The sequence below is a fragment of the Schistocerca serialis genome, chromosome 4 (assembly GCF_023864345.2).
Source record: "Schistocerca serialis cubense isolate TAMUIC-IGC-003099 chromosome 4, iqSchSeri2.2, whole genome shotgun sequence".
In the NCBI taxonomy this organism is placed as follows: Eukaryota; Metazoa; Arthropoda; class Insecta; order Orthoptera; family Acrididae; genus Schistocerca; species Schistocerca serialis.
Genome location: NC_064641.1, coordinates 59,188,065 through 59,210,279, shown reverse-complemented (window position 1 = coordinate 59,210,279; position 22,215 = coordinate 59,188,065). Strand labels below are relative to the sequence as shown.

General features: G+C 43.0%; 1 protein-coding gene across 1 annotated transcript in view; it reads right to left on the bottom strand.

The window, feature by feature from the left end:
- The window catches only part of LOC126473650 (lipase maturation factor 2-like), a 75,674-nt gene that overhangs the window by 33,398 nt on the left and 20,061 nt on the right, over positions 1–22,215 (bottom strand). Inside the window, exons 4-5 of the mRNA XM_050100873.1 lie at positions 21,702–21,910; positions 12,243–12,421 (exon numbers count right to left, since the gene is read on the bottom strand). Coding sequence (XP_049956830.1) covers positions 12,243–12,421; positions 21,702–21,910 — 388 coding nt within the window. The remainder of the gene's footprint in view (positions 1–12,242; positions 12,422–21,701; positions 21,911–22,215) is intronic.

Genomic DNA, 22,215 nt, shown 5'->3' with positions numbered 1-22,215 from the left:
GTTTATAAGTTCTGCTGATGCACCTGGAGATTCTGTGGAGCTTTGTAGACAGGATTACAAAGGAAATCTAATATTCCTAACAACAGGCAATATAAAGAAATAATTCAGATTTATCTTTCAAGGAACGTTAGGTTGCCCAATAACTAAAATGAGCATTCTAGAAGCACATAACCATCCCTGCGGCTAAAGGAACCTCTTCCCATAATGCTGGAAGCAGATTTTCAAGAAAGTCTAGATAGTGGGACACTATGAACAATTAACTGATTGCCTAACTTGACACACCACAAATTTCACACTTCACAAAATGAGAAAACAAAGTACCCTACGACTATAATATCAATGAGTCACTATGGCAATCGGCCAACTCATACAAAATCAGACTGTAACACTAACAATATGAAGTAGAATGATCACATAGGTTCAGTCATGAATAAAGCAGGTTGTAAACTTCGGTTTATTGGCAGAACACTAGGGAAGTGCAATCAGTCTATGAAGGAGACTGCTTACAAATTACTTGTGTGACCTGTACTAGAATACTACTAATGTGTGTGGGACTTTTATCAAATAGGACTCACGGGGGATTTTTAATGTATACAGAGCACGAATAGTCACAGGTCTGTTTGATCCGTGAGAGAGTGTCACAAAGATGCTGAAGGAACTTAACTGGCAGTTTCTTGAAGATAAGCATAACTACCCTGAGAAAGTGTACATAGAGTTTCAAGAACAAGCTTTAAATGATGACCCTAGAAATGTACGACAACCCCCAACATATCACTCACATAGAGATTGTGAGAATAAGATTAGAATAATTACAGTAAGCACAGACACATTCAAACAATCATTCTTTCAGTGCTCCATACGAGAAAGGAACAAGAAGAAACCCTAACAACTAGTACAATGGCACATACCCCATACCATACACTTCGTTCTGGTTTGCAAAGTCTAGATGTAGATTTAGATTTACAGAGAAGGGTTCTTGAAAATATTTCTCCACAAAGGCATGTGTGTGTACATTGTGGCAAGGTGAGCAGGAGAACAAGTAGTATGGTAGACTATCTCTGAACCTACATGACACATGAAAAAGAGGATCTTCACTGTTGTTTAGTAACCTAGTAATTTTATGTAATTTCCTTGAAGTTTTAATGTGTGTTTCTCACAATTATTGAGACTTTGGAAGTGATAGTAGCAAATAAAATTAAGTTATGAAATCCTTTAATAAACTAGATAGGATGGTACCCACAAGTGGTGACCCCGACTATGACAGAAGATAAATCAATTATGAGTGAAATAAGTTCGCCTGAAGGGGCAGACTCTATACTCTCAGAACGCATATCAGGAGCATGTTCCACAACCAAGGTTAACGACTGAGCAAGTTACAGACATTTCGCCAATGGGCTGCATTGTGCCTTCCACATTGCACAGTAAATTTGTTGCGCCACTGTATATGCTGCCGATGCCACACCTTTGGTCCCAACTTCCTGATCTCTCGTTTGAAGCCTACAGAACCACGGACAATACCATTCAATTCATCACTGTGAGAACATTGGACTCGCAAAAATTACTGTCACTAGCAGACCTAGTGCACAATACTCTTGGAAAGGAAATATACACACATCAAAATCAATGAGTGTGCAAACCAACAGTCATTCACATTCAGCAAGTGCTGTAAAGAGAAACAATAGAAGACAAAATTCCTTTGGTCTTTTGGCAACACCTACGATCACTGGTTCTTGCACCTGAGGTTTCTGACTCTATGCTAAGGCAAGTTTGGATGAGCCAGTTACCTTCCATGGTCAAGAGTGCAGCAAAATTTCTGTCACCAACTCTTCTCTTGACTTGCAGCTACTTAGTTGCAGATCAACTTTACCACGTGCTAGTACTCTTGGACATGAGAGAAGTTTCACAAATTGGACGTCACAACATGGGGAATACAGACACAAACAACGAGGGTAAAGATCAACAAACCCCACTAGCTGAGTGTGCTACGATGCAACTTCAATGCTCTCAAGCAGCAAATTCACGCAGTTCCAAACAGGTCCATTGGCACACAACCAGAAAGATGACGCAGAGCATGAGTTGACAGTAGCTAACAGGGGAAACTGTGCAGGTACCATGCACACTTCATGTAACTGGCAAGCAAAAGTAATCAGCCATCTGCTTACCCAGCTTTTAACTTCTATTTTGCACATCTGGATGATGTGTTAATTTTTTTTACTTTCACTTATAACCACAAAAACCACTTACAGTCTATTTTTGGAAGACTTGCTGGATGTGGTTTGCAGATTAACAGAGACAATTGTGCCCTTCGCAAAGAAGTAGAGAATTTTCTGGGACATTGAATAACCCCAGAAACATATAAACAGTTATGCTGGTTCTTGGGAATCGTCATTTTTCACAGACATCATCTAACACAGGCAGCTGAGGGATAGGCACCACTCTCAGCAGTGCTTTCAGGCAGACATTCGAGGGGACAGCGAGCTGTTGTAAGAACCCTGGAGATGTTAGTAGCATTTATAAAGTTAAATCATTTGTGGGAGAAGCAGTACTTCTGCTTCGTCCCATACCTTCAGCAGCACTAGCAGTGGTCGTTGACACTAGTAGACTGCAATAAGGCGATGCTACAACAAAAGATAAACGGATCACGAAAGTTGCTCGATTTTTCTTCTTGGAAGTTGTCTGAGGCACAGAAAAACTAGATTGCCTACTTTTGGGAACTTCTGCAGTCTATGAAGTAATCAAGGATTTATAAATGCAAGTTGAAGCCTGTCAATTCACTGTTTTCACGAGATTGCCGCTTATGGGTTAAAAAACGTGCTCACCTTGTCAAGGGGCCAAAGTAGGACGTCCTGTTCATAAACTGCTTGGTTCTTTTGAGGAGCAGACAGGTCGTTTTTCTCATATGTACATAGAACTCATGGGGCCACTATCACCAGCGCAAGGATTAAAATATATTCTCACAGCTATCAACAGGTCTACCCAATGGGTCAAGGCTTCTCCTGTCACGGACATTGCGGCAGAAACCAGAAACACAGGATATCATGGTCCAGGTGCTCAAAGTATGTGAGAAAGACCAGGACTGTTAGTGTGAGTCAGCTTTGTTCAATGAGCTAAGCACACTATGCCAGTTTGTTCAGTATCATTCCACCAGCTATCATCCAACCAGCAACAGCACGGTGGAATACTGGCACAGGACATTTAAGTCAGCGTTTATGTGCCACAGGTCTTCCTGGCTGACTGCTTTACTGCTGGAGTTACTGGGGCCATGCACAGCATTCAAATCTGACCTTCGTACATCAAGTGCAGAAACAGTGTATGATGAAACCTTACCGCTGCCTTCGGATTTTTTTCCTCCACACAACAGGGCTACCATACAGAGGACCCTGGCTCCTTGGTGCTTCAGTGAGGAACTGCAACTCGAGCTTTCAGCCTTCAACAGTGCCAGGTCATACGCAATAGCCAATGCTCTGCTTGGGTGATGTTGGAGCACCCTAACAACTGCTCTACAAAGGACCCTATCTGGTTTCAGAAAGAGATGCACATGCAATGACGCTCTTGGTAAAGCCAAGCCGAACAAATAGTCCATCAAAAGGGTTAAACTGGTATACCTATCGCCATCAAAAGAGGCGGTACATTGACAACTACCCTGTCAGTTGAAAACTGCAGTCAGACCAGACTACATCAACTTTTACACTAGAGGCCTCAATTACTACTTCACAAACAGCATTGGTGATGTCAACTGCCACATACACACACATGCCTTCAAGAACTCTTATGTCTGACAAAGACCAGCATGAAATGGCACCAGGACCGTTTCACACAAAGGCAGGCAGAACTACTTGACTTCAGTAGCTCTATAAAACAGGAGTTCTGTGTGACTAAATATACAGCACAAGTAGTATGGTAAAATATCTCTGGAGCTAGATGATGGATGAAAAAGAGAATGTCTGTTGTTTTGTAACCTAGTAATTTTATGTAATTTCCTTGAAGTTTTAATGTTTGTTTCTCAGAGTTATTAGGATTTTATTTTAATCGATTGTGGAGTATAGTACCCACAATGTCACACCATGTATGTGAGTTAAAGAGTGTGACTAATGCAATCACGAATGATGAGGCCCCACCAATAAACAGTATCAATGGGATTACTCGGCTATTTGCTATTAGCTGATGACAAAACTCCAATCATCTACCTTTTTTCTTCTTCTTGAAGGAGTTGAACTCATTGCAAACAATAAGGAAGGACAATACGTACATAATGTCTGAATTTTTATGTTTTTGGAACACCAGTATGTGTAAAAATTCTGTATGTGCCTTTCCAAGGAGTACATTCCAGCAACTGAATAATACTTTTGCTTCATCCTCACTGTTCATTTGCATACTCAGACCGCAATCTGACCACTGAGTGCTGCACTGGATTCTTGAAGTTTAGTGAAAACTTTAGTAAGCGCTCTTGAATCTGGTACTCTGTGGTTAGGAAATCATCTATCCTATTACCTAAAGATGCAGCAGTGTTTCATTACAAAACACGGACACAAATGTCATATCAGCATACTCAGCATTTGTAAATATGTGCAGCATGCTTTAATGATGCAGTATAATTGGCTAACAAATCAAAATCACAATCACAGTCGAAAAATTCAATTACACCACTCAAGCATAATTTCACAACTTTAATTGCATACAAAAATTACTATCAATAAATAAACACCCACAGCAATTGACATATCAACAAGACACATGAAATTTCTCTGTAGTCATTTGCATCTCTGTAAGCAACGAAAGTTGGACATGATATATGTAATGTTTTATTCGAGGTAGTCTGTACTATCCCCACCTAAAATATTTAATATTCTGCCTGAAACACACTGTATACACAAAGAACATAAGTAGTTTCAGTTTATGTGTATAGATGCTGACTGACTGAATCTGTCACTGCAATTAATTTTAATTTCCATTACAAAAGAGTCACTCTCCATCTTTCTATTAGGTGTAATTTTTGCCACTTTTGTGATTACTTTATTAAGTCTCAACTTAATTGTAATTACTTTCACTGAGTATTATCTAATTAAATGCACCAGTCATTAGCTCTACTGAAACACTAATGTTCTCATAAAGATGGGATGTATGATTTCACAGATTTCAACAGCTTCACTAAATCCCCTTCCAAGACCATACACTGATAAGCTAGAACACTGACCATAGACATACTATCGATATAAACCTGTTCAGGTGACAGCAGCATTGTCTCGTGAGACATGAGTGCTCGCCAGACACACACAGTGCATGTACTTTCAGTGAGCATGCTGTCTGTGTGTTGGTTGGTTTAAAAGAGGGGGGAAGGGACCAAACTACGAGGTCATCAGTCCCTTTTTCCGAAGGAAACAGTGCCACAAGTGTGAGAATGAGACAACACTAAAATGAAAGGAAAAACCACAACAATGACTAAAGGGCAACAAACACTTGAATGGACAAAAGGGGACAAGAAAACCACAAAGACGCAAAAAACAGGTAGAATAGGTTAAAAAAAGAAAGCAGATTACCATGGCTTGCTGACCATGAGGATACAAAGGAAAAACCAGCCACTCTGCAATACATTAAAGCCTCCACCCTGAAAGCACTAGGGTGGAGGACACACAACGAATAAAACGTAAAACTAAAGCTGCTATTTAGGCATTGTCGCCCAACAACCAAGTTTGGTTGCTGGGAAAGTTAAAGGTCTGTCACAGAGCGGCTAAAAGTGGACAGTCCAGCAAGAGATGGACGACCGTCATTCGTGAGCCACAGTGACACCGAGGTGGGTCCTTGCGACGGAGGAGAAGGCAACCATGCATCAGCTACGTATGGTCAATGGGGAGCCGACAGAGAACCACAGAGTCCCTGCGAGAGGCGCCTGGATGGTCGCTGCCAAAGAATGACGAGGGTAGCACTGGTCCACAGCTTGTACACTGTATGAGGAGTCAGTACACAGGAGAAATGAGTCAACTGGGCATGAGCGGATGGGCTCAAGAGCACGAGATATGGCCGCCAGCTTGGCACTGAAAACACTGCAGCCATCTGGTAAGGAGTGCTGTTCTGTGTGTCCTCCATGGACACAGGCAAAGCCAACGTGACCATCAGCCATCGAGCCCTCAGTGTAAACCACTTCATTGCCCCGGTACATGTCAAGAATCGAGAGGAAGCGACAGCAGAGAGTCGCAGGGTTAACCAAGTCCTTAGCGCCATGTGAAAGTTCCACGCAAAGCTGCGGCCTAGGTGTACACCATGGAGGTGTCCATGAATGAACCTCAAGTATAGGTGGTAAAGGCAAGGACTCCAGTTCAGAGAGAAGGGTTGCCGATGAAGGAGATGAACTGCCTTGGGCGGGAAAAGGAGACTGTAATTCAGATGCGCAGAACTACGAATGTGTGGAATGTAACTGTAGAGCAATTGCGCACGCCTAGCCTGCAATGGAGGGACTCCGACCCCAACCAAGATGTTGGTCAGTGGGCTCATCCTAAAAACTCCTGTCGCTAGGCAAACGCCACAGTGATGCACTGGGTCGACTAAATGCAATGCTAAGGGTGCCACCGAACCATAAACCACACTCCCATAGTCAAGGCAGGATTGAACAAGGGCTCTGTAGAGCTGCAGCAGAGTAGAGGGATCTGCACCCCAGTTAGTGTTGCTCATGCAGCAGAGGGCACAGAGGTGCTGCCAACACTTCCCCTTAAATTGACGAAGGTAAGGAAGCCAAGTCACGCGGTGTCGAAAACAAGTCCTAAGAATCGATGCCTCCACTACAGTGAGTAGATCGTCCTTGAGGTAAAGTTCTGGTTTCGGATGAATGGTACGACGCTGACAGAAGTGCATAATACACGGCTTTGTAGCCGAAAACTGGAAACCGTGGGCTAGAGCCCTTGACTGCACCTTGTGGAGGGCTCACTGTAGATGCCGCTCAGAAACACCAGTACTGGTGGAACAGTATGAAATGCAGAAGCCATCTGCATACAGAGAGGTTGAGACCGATGGGCCCTACAGCTGCTGCTAGACCATTAATGGTCACTAAAAATAGAGATACACTCAATACGGAGCCCTGCGGGACCCCACACTCCTGGATATTGGGGGAACTACGGGAGGCACCAACTTGGACACAGAAAGTACAAAGTGACAGGAAATATTGAATATAAATTGAGAGCGGGCCTCTGAGACCCCACCTGTGTTATGTGGCAAGAATACAATGTCGCCAGGTGGTGTCACAGGATTTGTGTAGATCAAACTAGATGGCAACAAGGTGTTGGCGATTGAAAAAGGCTGTTCGGATGGCAGACTCGAGGGACACAAGATTATCAGTGGTAGAGTGCCCCTGCCGGAAGCCGCCGTGACTTGGAGCCAGTAGGCGACGTGACTTGAGGACCCAACCCAACCGCCCACACACCATACATTCCAGCAGCTTACAAACAACGTTGGCGAGGCTGATGGGTCGATAGCTATCCACATCAAGTGGGTTTTTACCAGGTTTAAGCACCGAAATGATGAAAAGATGCCATCGCACCACAGCAGAGTGGACAGCAATCGTGTTTGCGTTGGTAGATAACACGCCATTTATGTTAATGCCAGGGACACCTGTTGGTGAGAAGTTGATGTATGGCACCCAATGGTCGAGACGTATCTCTCCCAACACTTGTGCTTCCATCTTTTGATAAGTTGGCGAACGCGGGCAAGGGGTCACTTAAAGGCTATGAGATGCTCCAGGGAAAGGTGCCACTTATGCTGCTGTAGAGCTCACCGACGCTCCTTAATTGTCTCAGCAACTTCCGCCTTTCGCTGGGGGCAACCTACAGAGTGACGGATCGCGTTTTCCGCCACAGAAACAACTGTGGTAGTCACCTGCTCAACCATCACATCAATGTTACCACATGAGGAAGAGTCAATGGTGACAGCAGAGGTGAAAGGTTCCTAGTCCACCTTGTTTAAAGTCCATCTGGGCAGGCGTACGTGGGCCCGACGCTGGAGCAGTGACAGGAAGATGGGGAAGTGGTCACTACCACACAGGTCGTCATGTGTTCTCCAGTGGATAGATGGGAGAAGACCTGGGCTGCAAATTGATAAATCAGTGGCCGAGTAACTACAATGAGCCACAATGAAGTGTGGCGGTCCCAGTATTTAAGAGGCAGAGGTCGAACTGATACAGTAAAGTTTCGACATCTCTGCCTCAGCCAGTAAGCACGGTGCCACCCCACAAGGGGTTATGGGTGTTAAAATCTCCCAAAAGTAGGAAAGGTTTTGGGAGTTCATCAGTAAGCGCATCTAATACATTCAAGGGTAATGCACCATCAGGAGGACGATATACATTGCAGACAGTTATTTCCTGTGTCGTCATTCTGACAGCCACAGCTTCAAGAGGGGTTTGAAGGGGCACAGTTTCACTACATACTGAGTTTAGGACATAAATGCAAACTCCATCTGACACTTGATTATAGTTGCTATTGTCCCTGTAATATCCCTTATAGCCATGGAGGGCACGGGTCCCCAATGCCAGGTACCAGGTTTCCTGGAGGGCAATGCAGAAAGCAGGTATAAAGTTTAACAGTTGCCGTAGCTCAGTCAGGCAGTGGACAAAACGGCCACAATCCCACTGAAGGATGACGTCATTGTGAGACTGGGAAGGCATGGAACATTCAATGAGGCAGTTTACACCTTGGGTTCAACTGCTGCCACCGACTTATTCCCTGAGCAGTCTATATCCATTGTGCCTGAAGGTCTGGCGAGATCTAGGTCCTCAGCGGATGCCAGAATCCTCACCTTATCCCAAGATGCAGAGCTTGTAGGTAGCAGTGGTGTGGGTGCCACCGCAATTTCCTCAGTCTTAGGGGTCTTCTTTTTGGACTTTTCTCACTGCTCCTTGGGTTTCTCGGGCAAGGAAGGCTTCACTGATTCAGTCTTTGAGGATGATCGTGAAGCGCTACAACCAGCTGCTTTTGGGCACTTCAGCCACTGGTGGACGTCATATTTCCCATTAGCAGAAACCTGGGAAGGGAGTGACCCAAAGGACCCCTACCTGACGAGGAGAGCCGAAGAAGACTTTCGCTTTTCCAGCTCAGAAATGGGGACTGGTGTCCCCGATGGTTGGGGGTGGGGGGGAGTGCACCCAAGGTAGGTGGTGCGGGAGCAACAGGGTAAGGGGGGGGGGGGGAGTGACCACCACCACCACCACCACCACCACCACCACCACCACCACCACCAAGGGGGCAGGTTTATCCTTCTGGCACTGAGAGCCGACTGAAATTCACGGAACTGATGGGGCTACAACTGTTCTCGTAGCGGCGGCGTATGAGGAAGTCATAACCACAGGATGTAGGCGAACATATTTTCTCTTAGACTCAGTGCAGGTCAGTTGGCCAGGGTCTTGTATTCCATGATTGTCCTCTCTTTCTGTAAAATCCTGCAGTCTGGTGAGCAAGGTGAATGATGCTCTCCGCAGCTGACACAGATGGGAGGCGGGGCACATAGAGTATTGGGATGTGATGGACATCCACAATCTCGACAGATGGGGCTGGAAGTACGGTGGGAAGACATATGGCCGAACTTTTAGCACTTAAAGCACTGCATCATGGGAGGAATATAGGGCTTGACATCACAGTGGTAGACCATCACCTTGACCTTCTCAGGTAAGGCATCGCCCTCAAAGGCTAAGATGAAGGCATCGATGGCAACCTGATTATCCCTCAGACCCCAATGGATGCCCTGCATGAAATGTACACCTCGCCGCTCTAAACTGGTGTGCAGCTCGTCGTCAGATTGCAAAAGAAGGTCTCTGTGGAAGGTAATACCTTGGACAATATTTAAGCTCTTCTGTTGCGGGATGGTAACAGAATCATCTCCCAACTTGTTATAAGCAATTAAAGTCCGTGACTGGGCAGAGGATGCTGTTCTTATCAAGACTGACCCAGGTCACATTTTGAACAAGCCCTCCACCTCCCCAGACTTGTCCTCTAAATGCTCTACAAAAAAAAAAGTGGCTTCATCAAAACAAAGGAGTCCCCATCAGTTCTCGTACATACGAGGTATCAGAGTGAGTAAGGTTCGCTGCCATCCTTAGCCTGGTGTTCCTCCCATTGTGTGGCCAGGGAGGGGAATGATTTAGGGTCACACTTCCTTGCATTGTACTGACACTTGGAACGCTTAGAGACTGCTGGTGTTTGATCACCAGTAAGTGATGATGTGGTACACTACTTCATGTGTCATCCGCCCTGATGCCAGCCACTCTGACCAGGGGCGCCACCCAGCTGCAGGAAAGGCCACCGGGCAGGTTGGCCATTGCTGGGAGTCCCAATGCCCCAGGATGATGGGCATCTACTCCTTGGCATACGTGGGGAGTTGATGGCACAGGCATCAGCAAAGCAATCCCTGTGTTGTCAGGGTGCTACAACCAACAGGGGATATGGCAGCCCCACCACAACGCACGGGCTACCATGCTGGATATGAGGTGCAAAGAAGTCAATGGTCACTGTCGGTGAAAAAGTGACACTGCATAGTGCATGGTGAAAAATGCACCCAGATGAGCTCACCCAAGAGACAGAGAATGAGCTGAACTGCAGTGTGACGACGAGAAAGTGGGCTAAAGATCTCAATGCACAATGGACACGATGCACCACCTAAGGCATCCTTCCCCAACTGGCTCGATCTTCGGGAAAATTTTGAGAAATGGCGGTAAAATCCTATAGGGGACCATCGCAAAGGTCGAAAGGTGTGAGACTCCTTTTAGTCGCCTCTTACAACAGGCAGGAATACCTCGGGCCTATTCTAACCCCCAGGCCCGCAGGAGGGTGTCCTTGTGTAGAACAGGGAAGGCATGCAATGTATCTTGAGTTTGACGAGGCAGATTGTGACGCCCAGAGGCTCGGCATAAGCACTTCGAAAACTGCACAACTTCTTGGATGTTCAAGGAGTGCTCTGGTGAATGTCTTCAACACGTGGCAAAACCAAGGTGAAACTACACCTAGACATCGTGGGGTAGGGCAGCCACCCACAAATTACAGATGTTAGACATTGTAGGCTGGGCAGACTGGTAAAACAGGACAGAACTAACATTAGACTAGAATGCTAGGCAGAGTAAAAGTGTGTCTGATCTCACAGTGCACCGAACACTCCTAACAATGGGCCTCTGCAACTAACGAGCCAGGTATGTTAATTATGACTGAAATGGCCACATTACCATTGGCACTGGACATTGGTGCAGTAGCAGAGCGCTGCATGATATGATGAATCCCAATACCTTCATCATGCTGATAGGAGAGCGCGAATCCCTCGCCTTCCAGGGGAACAGGTCCTTGACATCTGTAGAGGGGAACAGAGACTAGCTGGCGGCAGCTTCATTATGCTCTGGGAAACATTCACGTGAGCAACCTTTGGTCCAATGGAGCTCATACAAGGCACCACGACAGCCAAGGAGTATCGTACACTGGTTTAAGACCATGCACACCCCTTCATGGCGATCATGTTTTCTGACAGCAGCAGAATTTTTCAACAAGATAATGCATCACGTGACAATGGTAGGAATATGATGGAGTGGTTCGAGGAACACAGTGGTGAGTTCCAATTGATGTGCTGGTCTCCCAGCCCACCGGATCTGAACCTGATCGAACACATCTGGGATGTGACTGAATCTGGCTTCAGAGCTTGTCGCTCCCTCTCCCCAGAATTTATGGGAATTAAGTGACTTTCGTGTGCAGATGTAGTGCCAACTCCTATAGCAACTTACCAAAGTGTTACTGCTGCCACGCCATGACAGGTCACCACTGTTATTTGTGCCAAAGGTGGCCATAGCAGCCAATAGATGGATAGTCACAATATTCTGGTTGATCAGTGTAAATGCAACTGTCGAGAATTTTCCTTAATAAGAACAGCAAGTTTTATTTTGTTACCATGAGATATAACCCACATCATAAAAGGACGTTATGTTTATAATCACTTTTATCTTAATTATTATAGCAGCAAACAACTCAAACATTGCTGTGTGTTCAATTGCTCAATTAACTTCAGAAGACTCAGAACAAATTGAAAGTATCTAATCTGCACTGTCTTACAGTCAGTAACAGCTTATGGCACTATAAACCCGACAGAACAAATCACAGTATCTCAAAACAACTTCCTGCACGCGCGCGCGCGCCCACACACACACACACACACACACACACACACACACACACACAAACAAACAAACAAAATACAACTTACAAAATTATAAAATAATTAATGGTACACACCTGTATATAGAATGCTACAACCCTTACTGATCGAACAGGAACGAAGAACAAGAGTGGTAAAGGTATCTCAGCAATATTAGCTCCAACACAAGTCAGTTTCAGGAACCATCTTGGAAGGTGGTGTGCATACCAAGCCAAGGGAGTGGGTATGCACTGTGATTCAAAATGCACAGTGAGTGCTGAAACAACATTATGCAACTACATACCAATTATCATGCAATACAAGGAAAAAGGAAAAAAAAGTTAACTACATTTGTTAAGTTAACAAGACACCAATCAGTATATACCTTCAGGAAACCCAACCCTAAACAGAACTGTGCCTCCTGAAAGTAAGTAATGGTCAGACCATCCATCTGTTAAGTTAACAAACTCCTGAGTGGGAGACTACTCAGAGTATTAATTGCACTTCGATTATGGGAACAATCAAATCCTACAAAACAAGATAAAGTGGGTTAATCTGCACGAAAACAAGGATATATTGAATTCTAGAGTGAAGGAAAGGACTGTCAGGAAGGGAACAGAAGAACTCCACTAATGCATTATAAGAGTGATTACCACCATGCCACATATTTTTATCTGGGTATCAAAGCGTAGCAAGACAAAAGTAATTATTCCACAAGGCCCAAGAATTAGAGCAAATCAAAGAAATGAGTGCGTAAAAAATGAATAGGCACAGGAGAAATAAGAATAGTATAAAACTGAGAAACAATGAGTATAGAATTTAGAAACAACAGAGTGCCGTATTATACATTAAACAGAAGGAAAGAGAAACTGAGGTCAGTGCAAAAAGGTTGATGAAAACTAAAAAAAATGCAAAACTGAAATGATTATGCCTACAAAAGGACAAATTTCACGTAGGCATGGAGGCCCAGGGCGGAAGATTAGGGCAGAGAAAGGACAAGGGGAGGGGTGGTCGGAGAAGGGATTAATATGGGGAGGAGGAAGAAGAGGAGTGAGAGAAGGGAGTACAATGGGGAGGAGGAAGAGAGAGAAGTGAGAGAGAGAGGAGGAGGCGGGGGCATAGGGGTGGCAGGGGCGGAGAGAGGCAGAGAAAAGAGGAGCCGGGGCTGACAGGTAGCGAGGGGGCCAGGGCTGGGAGGAGCCACGGCAGGGAGCGGGGCTGGGGCACGGGAAGACAGTTCAGAATCCCCTGCTCACTCTTCAGTTTGCAGACCTACGAACACAATCCAGCGACCCACATTCCCTCGTGCATCTACCCCACACATCTCTTCTCTTCACACTGTTACACCATCAAAACACATTTATCCCTTTTTATGGACAGCTATGCTGCACTTCTATATGGTACACACTTTTTTTGTTTTTAACCCACTTTGTTTAAAGATAATAATCATACCATTAGAATAATTTTTTTTAATAATTTGTTATTTTTCCATCCCTTGAAGGTGGAGGGTATTAGTCCTACATAAAAAAAATGAAAAGACCTTTTTTGTAGGCTACTTAATGTAGTATAATTTTGTACTGCGAAACATTTTCACTAGATGCTGCAGGTTTCAAGTTACTCGTGAGAAACCTAAAAAAGTGACGTTTAAACCCACGCTCACACCAATGCTCATATCCCACACGTCAGGATCTTTAATATGCTGTGCATCTTCATAGTTTTGCAGCGCAATGACTGTTCCATAAAATTTTGGATGTACAGCCACATGAATTTCACTACTTCTTCTGGTATTTCGGCAGTATACCATCCAGTCATCTTCAGAATGAGCCGTGTGACACACTCGAGCACTTGCTCCGTCCTTTTAAACCCGCAAACTGCGCCTCTGCGCATGCGGCCACAGATACACAAGGTGCCAGGGACGTTGAGCGGTGGCAAAAAGGTACAACATATGCATGAAATTATGGCTGCACATGGGAAGACTATCATCAAAAATAGGACGGATCCTCAGCAAACACAAAGTGAAAGTGATTTTTTGCCCTCCACCAAAGACAGCAGCACTCCTGGGGTCTCTTAGGATGATTTGGTGCTTCGGAAGCCTGCAGTTTACAAGACCCCCTTGAGTGTGGCTTTTCATAGATCAGACAGACAACACGTTCAGTCCATGTGAGATACACAGAGTACCGCAGGTACACCTGGCCCTTACAATATAATGAATTGGTGGTAGCAGAGCACCGTATTGACACTCGGCACTATGGTGTACAATAATATTCAAATTTAAGCCTCAATTTTATCTTTCTTGGACTCAGTGGGGAAAGAAGCAACTAAAATTCATTGGCAAGCAATTTAATTAAGAGAGATAACAGAACAAATCATGAAATCTGGCATTTTCTGTAATGAACTCACAAAGACGTCGCAATGGTGCAGCTTTCAGTGATACACTGATATCGACCGTGCAGCCATAGATCTAATTTCATGCATGTATCTTACAACTCTGCTGCCAATCGACATCTCTGGTTCCCTGCATATCTGCAGACGCATGTCTGCGGGTTTAAAAGGACACCACCTTATTAAAATAAAAAACACCTTTGTTTCAACCACGTGGCAGTACTCCTGCACAATTCGTAACTGCCCTCCCACACATTTAGTTAAAAATATACCTCTTTACATACCAGCAATCAAATAACATCAACTTCTAATTCATGTTAGTTCACTGACTAACAAAGTCAATGGTCAGTTTATCCTGCACATTGACTACAAGATGAATGGCTTTATCTTTGGTATCACACTTTTTTTTCTAGTTTTATGGCATGATTACCAAGCAAAATCTACCATCTGTAAAACAAATGTGCGTACTCTCAAAAGCTTCAACCACAGCCAGTGAACAATTTCATTCTCTTAGAACTCAGATTATCACCAGGCTGGCAGTTGATTTGCCAAGCTGCTGATGAGCTCCAAGCTGCTGATGAGCTCCAAGGACATAAGAAGCATGCAGTGGGTAAGCTTCAAATAGTCAGGCCATGTGAACTTACTTTTGTTTTTTGCTATGTTACATAAAGATTTTTACAGATTAAACAAGGATGGTAAAAGACAATGATGACTGAAAAATACAAAAGTAAACTGTGACTAATAAATAAGAGAGAAAATGGAAAACACTTTTTTCGGTAGCTGATCTGAGTTCATTTTCTGGGATTCTGAAGTGACTAGTGGTCCAACGAAACACAATTGGCCTTCTGGTGTTTTGGAGCTCAGAGAGAATGTCTTTTACAGGTAGTACCAGTGGATGTCGGGATCAATAGTGAATTAGGACTTATGAGCGGCCCAGAATCAAGGAAAATTAGAAAAAAAGACTCATGTGAGCAGTTGTGGATGCACCTAAGAGCTCGCATAATGACTGCTAGTCCTGCAGTAAAGACACTACATTCCTGTGGCAGTGAGCTTTGTTCACTGTCACCTTTAAGTAAGAGGGTGTAGCCCAGGGATGATCAAGAATTCAGATCACGAACTGTGCCCTGGCTCGCATGCCATAGTGCACGGTCTTGCTGCATTCTTCCCCTACCATCACACCATACTGTCCGAGCGGTACAAGGGGAATGAGGGAAGGCTGTGAACACGCAGTATTTAGATGGCACAGCAGTTGCTGGTCACACTGCATACGACTTAGTTTTATATTTCTCAACAATGTAGATCACAAATAAAGGAAACTTTCAGTATTATTTATTAATTTTTGGTACATTGAAGGCATAACAATTTTTATCTGGTACAGACTCTCTGCATATAGACAGATGCAGTCAATTTCACAGATTTTCGCACTCAGGCTGCCGTGTAATAGTGACTTTTTTATGGTTAATAATCGAAAAAAGCTCTTTCGTACACATACTTTGATCGACATATTGTAGCAATTTTGCAACCTCGTCATAGAAAAACTATGCACATGTCCTGGACAGTAGGATGTACAGCACACAAATGAATCTGATTGTTCTTGTTACCCACACAGTTTTGCAACACGTCCTTTGTTTGTCCACTCACTGCAGCCACACTTAGGCAAACCTCATCCCCTCCACATTTCCCTATTGCTCCGCCTCTATGTGCCTATGTGTGGAAGCGCTGTCATATGTCATGAGAGCTATAACTCACAGTAAATGGATGAGAGAGCTTGGGATACAGGTTCTTTGATCAACAGTCAAAAAGGGACTATAATAAGCTTTTTAAGTGAGTAAGATATTAGCCTGTTGGGGACCAGGTTTCATGTAGGGGTATACCAATCTGAATGGACTGTGCAAGTTCAATGAGGTGGCTGAAGCAGCCATAGAAGTTCCATTGGTTAATCACAGCCAGTGTTTTAAGAGGAAGGGGGGAGGGTGTGAAAGAAGTGAGAATTTAGTTCACGATTCAATGTGACCAGTATCTTCTATTGTAGGGGATTACTGTCAACTTCCATAATTTCTGTAGGTGGTGATTGGGGATCCAGGGTCATTAGGGATATTGTATTGGAATGGTCTTCCTTTCTGTTTCTTCTTTTCTTGCTTTCTTTTTTTTTCCTTCTGAAATTGCAGTTGCAGTTGGGAAATGCTTGGATGGGTTCCTGGAGGTGAACTAATGACCCCTTAACTGTTGATGTTAGGCATCCTGGTACCTACATACATGAAAATTGTCATCATCTGTACAGAATTTAAGTGTTCACATATCTTCCGAGAGTGGCTCAGTGGAGTGATAAAGTGCCAGACTACAGATCCAAAGTTCTCAGATTTGTTCAGTGGTCAATCCTACTATTTTTATCTTTCACTTCTTTCACCTATGGCAATGCTCACTGATACGAAAAATGTTCAAGTTGCTATGAAGGTCCCCCTACAACTGGCTGAGTAAGTCATTTCAGAGGTTGCAGAAAGGCGACAGCATACTACCTTCAACAGGACCATGCCCAGAAAAGTACAATGATGTTCAAAACAATCTTCAGATTGATGAATGCTTTACTTTTACTTATATCTTATGACCCTCAAAGTATGTTAGTAAAAGGTTTTATATCTTGCATTATGCAATATTTTTGGAAAAACATGGCAAGATGGCGAGCAGGGAGAATTCCCTTCCCAACAATTAACACAAAGAGATTATCCTCATGGAGTGTTCTCGACTAATGGCTGAGCACAGTCTCCACAGTTTAGATCACTCATGCAGTGCAATGACTTGTCTTAAGCCTGCAAATTTAAACCAGTGTAGAGGAGGGTGTGTATATAGTTTGACATTACAGTGATAGATATAGCTCTTTCTTTTCATTTTTTACTTTCTCTGGGAGTGCATTGACTGCAAATGCCTGAATGAATGCTCCAGTGTCTGTCCTGTCATTCTCTGCACCTCACAGGACACAATGGAGGAAGTAGACTCCATGTCTAAGTTAACCTACAATTCTTCGCTCGTTTCTAAATTTAAGATCATGATGAAAAGTTCTGTCCTACACTATGTAGGGGTCCTTATAGGGTGTAATTATAATGTGTAAAGCACCAAGCTTTTTACATGAGAGCAGGGTCCATGTTTGGGAGAGACTGATTTTTGATTAATATTGAACTGCTGCTTATTTTATTTGCTGAAGCAACTTCATTGTGCCTTATCTTCAATTCATTCTACAAAGAGCAACGATTTTTTTATCCGAGGAGAATTTGCCATTCATTCAGAAACATACAAAATATTGGAGGGGCGTATTTCTTTCCTAGCTTCGTAAATCCATATTCCTCCCGTGGTGAATCTAAGGGAGGAAATGTCCTAGGATTGTATCTCTAAGCATTGCAACTATCTGATAGTTCAAGTCAGACTGTTGGAGGTATATGATTACCAGCTTGGGGCAGTTTGAGTTTCTCCATTGCATGTTGTCTGCCTGCTGTAATCCACTACAACCAAGCACTCTTCCTACGGGCGCCATCCCACTACAGCTATGTCGCACAGATAGCCTTTTCACAGTGCCCATGTTCCAGATACAGCTAATGAATACTTCTACAACTACACATATACTCTTCCAACCACCATACGGTGCATGGCAGAGGATACCTAGTAACACTAGTAGTAATTTCCTCTCCTGTTCCACTAGCAAACAGTGACGGAAAATCGGCCATCTAAAAGTGCCCGCATGAGCCCTAATTTTCACATATTCTCTTCATGGTCCTTCTGTAAAATGTACATTGGCAGCAGTACAATTATTCTGCAGTAAGTCTCAAACACTGGTCCTCTACATTTGCACAAAAGTGCCTTGCAGAAAGAGCATCATCTTCCCTACAGGGACTCATTTGAGTTCATGAAGCATCCCCATAATACTTTTGTGCTGATCAAATCTACTAGTAACAAATCTAGCAGCCAGCCTCTGAACTGCTTCTGTGTGTTCCTTTAATCACACCTGATGGGGATTGCAAACACTAACAGTACTCAAGAATGGGCTGTACTAGCATTCTATATACCATCTTCTCCTTGGATGAGCACACTTTTTCAAAATTCTCCGAACAAAATGAAGTTGAGCATTTGCCTCCCAACTTCCAACCTGACATGCTCATTCCATTTCCTCTCTCTCTCTGCAACACTGCACCTAGATATTTAATCCAAGTGACTGTGTCAAGCCTGCACCCTACTAATACTGTATTTGAATATGTTACAAGGCTGTTTCTCCTACTCATCAGCATTAACTTACATTTTTCTACACTTAGATCAAATATACACCACAGTATCATCAGCTAACAGCTACAAATTGCTGCTCACCCTATCCATCAGGTCATTTATGTGCAAAGAGAATAAAAGTGGTCGTATCACACTCCTCTGGGGCACTCCTGATGATACCCTTGTCTCTGATGAACACTTGGCATCAAGGACCACATACTTCTATTCCTTAAAAGAGTCTTCAAGCCAGTCAAATATCTGGAAATCTAAGCCGTATGCTCGGACTTTCATCAACAATGTCTTAGGCATACATGGAAAGTGGCCAAAAATGTGATCCATGTGTGGTCAGTGAACTACAGCTGTGTACTGTGTAGGTGTTTGATGACCTCCTCCAACCTCCTCCTCCTCCTCCTCCTCCTCCCCCCCCCCCCCCCCACCTCACCACATGACAGGTTGGTTACCATGTGAGGACTGTACCTAGATTAGCCAATAACGGAGATAAGATGCATGCTAAATAGATGGAAGAGTAGCCAAAATAGGAATCTTTCCACAATGGTTTAGGAGTCAGAGGAGAAGGATACTCAGAGAAGAGGGGCAGAAGAATTTTAGCATGAGTATGAAGAAAGGCTCAGGAACCCATGCTCCCAATGCATGTGCTCATCTTGCGATGGGGTTGTGATAATGGTTTGATGATGCAAAAAGTAAGCTCATCAGCTTATAACAATGTGTGAGTGATAAATTAGACCCACAAACCAATATTGGTTCTACACGTGAGCTACACACTATCCAAGCAGAAACAATACGCATACTGCCCATTAAATTAACTGTACTATTTTTTTCAAATAATTAAAAAACTGGTTGACAAACTAGGAAATCTAAACTAACCATGTGAAGTGTCTGTCCCTTCCAGATGTCCTTTATCAATTACAATATAAGATAAAGGCTTAAACTAAACAATAAAAAGTAGAAAACCAACACATGAAAGATAAGGATATAGCAATAGTGAACAAATGTCTTTTGTAGACTGTGACATTGCCATGAACACAAATCTATTGCTAGCAGAAAATTTTAGAAGTAAGAGGGTGACATTAGCCGGAGGAGGTACAGGCCTATGTAAGTCTGTTTTTTTGTGTGCCGAAAAGCTTTTTGTGTTTTCTTGGAATAGATCTGAATTAGAGATGGAACCATTTTTGCTTATTGTAATAATTCCTGTTCTGTACGTTCTCAACATAATGCAGAGAAAATTTGTGTCACTGCTGTACCGGACTGACTCTGCCTGTCATTTTCATCTGCCATTGCTTTTGTACTGTAAAGCATACAGGTACATAAAAAATAAGAACTACTAGTGGACAATTCTGAGCTACTATATGACTAGTTAAAAAAGTTCCATCCTTGCCAGTAATAGTTTGTGCCCAAAAAGAAGAGCGAGGACAAGCACCACTGAGCAGAATCATAACTCCTCCACACAATGGCAGTTAGCGCAAAGTTTTACCAATCTGCGACAATATTACAAAAGTAAACTTCTAGTGTTTCACTATGTCATCACGGTAGGCACGAGTTAACATTGTTGCAATATTAGCTTTTCCTAATGCACTAAGATTAAGTACAATGTTCACATGTTTGTGATTTCCCTCAAGAGTTTTTTTCTATGAATATATATGTCTTAGACATTTCACCCCCCCCCCCCCCAAGCATACTGTTCCCAAATAATAAATGCAGAAAACAAAAAAGTGCACTGTGAACATTACACCCACAGATGCAACTCTTTTCATACATTTTCGTACTAAATTTCCTTGTACATTCACTTTTTTTATTACCACCAATAGCCTTTTGACTTACAAGGGTAGTAATTGCAAATAAACTCAATATATTAATTTTACATATGTAAACTGAACTACTTAAATGTTTAACATTGCAAGGAATAATAATAATAATAATAATAATAAAATGGTAGCAGTGGGAATCAAACTCGAGAAGGTGAACTGCCAGTTGGTGTGCTTGACCACTGCACCACTGGACCTACACGTCAACTGTTCTTCAAAAATCCCTAAAACTTTTCTCGCGCACAATATTTTACAAGCACTTTAAAGAAAAATACTGCCCTGGTCCCATGAGGAATCTAGAACTCAGTGCCAGAAGCGACAACATCACATCAGAGCATGTGGAGTTGAAAACAGACAGCTATGGCCCTTCTGCGAGTTGATCATACTGCAACTGACCACCATCTCAGTACTCAACACTGATTTTTAGTCATCGTGTAGAAAGCACTACAAAATGTTTTTGTCCATTTTATTTGCATACCAGCTTGCACTAAAGGAAAAATGGTGTACTTTTAATGTGTTTTCTGGCTTGCATTTGAAGAGAAATGGCATTATTTAAGTGTGATATTGACAGTGTGCTGTAGCACATTAGCACATGAGCACTAGCCACCACTGCCTCCACTTATCACATTTTGTACATATTCAGTACTAAGTTCAAAATGAATGACAGCAGTTGAAGTAGTTTTGGTAACGCAAAAATAGTGTTAATGCATGAACTTCACTTGAGGCAGCACTAACTCTAAATCACTGCTATAGGAGACTGAACAACTACAAACAACATCTCTGTAGTGCAAATTGATACATACTATTTCTCCAACCATTTCACACAAAATCTACGACTTCTTTTCTGACATTAAAGGAGAAAAGGAAATGCTCACACATGGAAAGTGGGATACAGCTTTATGACTCTTCTACACCTCCTCCTTATTCCTTTGGTTGTATGAACAACTTACACTGTTCCTCAGTTATTCAAATAACATAAAATGTGAGTATTAACTCATCCATACTGTGTCCCTGTTCTCTGCTTCATCACAAATTATGGGCAATATCACTATTATGTTGCAACTATTTCTAAATTAGCAAGTACAACCTGGTTATCAATTTTACCTGTGAGTCCCCACCATGTAGGGCAACCACTTGTGAGCTTCACAACACCAGATTGAAACATAAGGCGGAAGAGCAGCCATTTAACCAACCAGAATGCTATGGTATCACTGGGTGCCTGGATTGGAGTTGATCGGCGACGTGAGATGGGACGGTACCTCAATGGCGCAACTAGAATGCTGAGGAAACCAGCTTCCAGTAACAAGATGTCCCTGCAAAATGTCTACCACTAGAGTCGTGCATGACTCAAATATTTGCTTAGCTGGAAGAGAATTTACATGAAATAAGTCTGGAATGTAACACACAGTTAAAATTTAAATTATAATTCAGTGACATCATTCTCGAGATTTAATTTAATTTACTGAAAAAATATAATTATTCATTAAAAATTATTTGTTCTTTCTGACTGTGTGTATTTCCTTTCAAAGAAATAACATGGTAATAATTCTTCATTTCTGATTTCATAGCTGGTAATGTACATAAGTCAAGACATTGATTAAAAGCAGATTTCACTTAC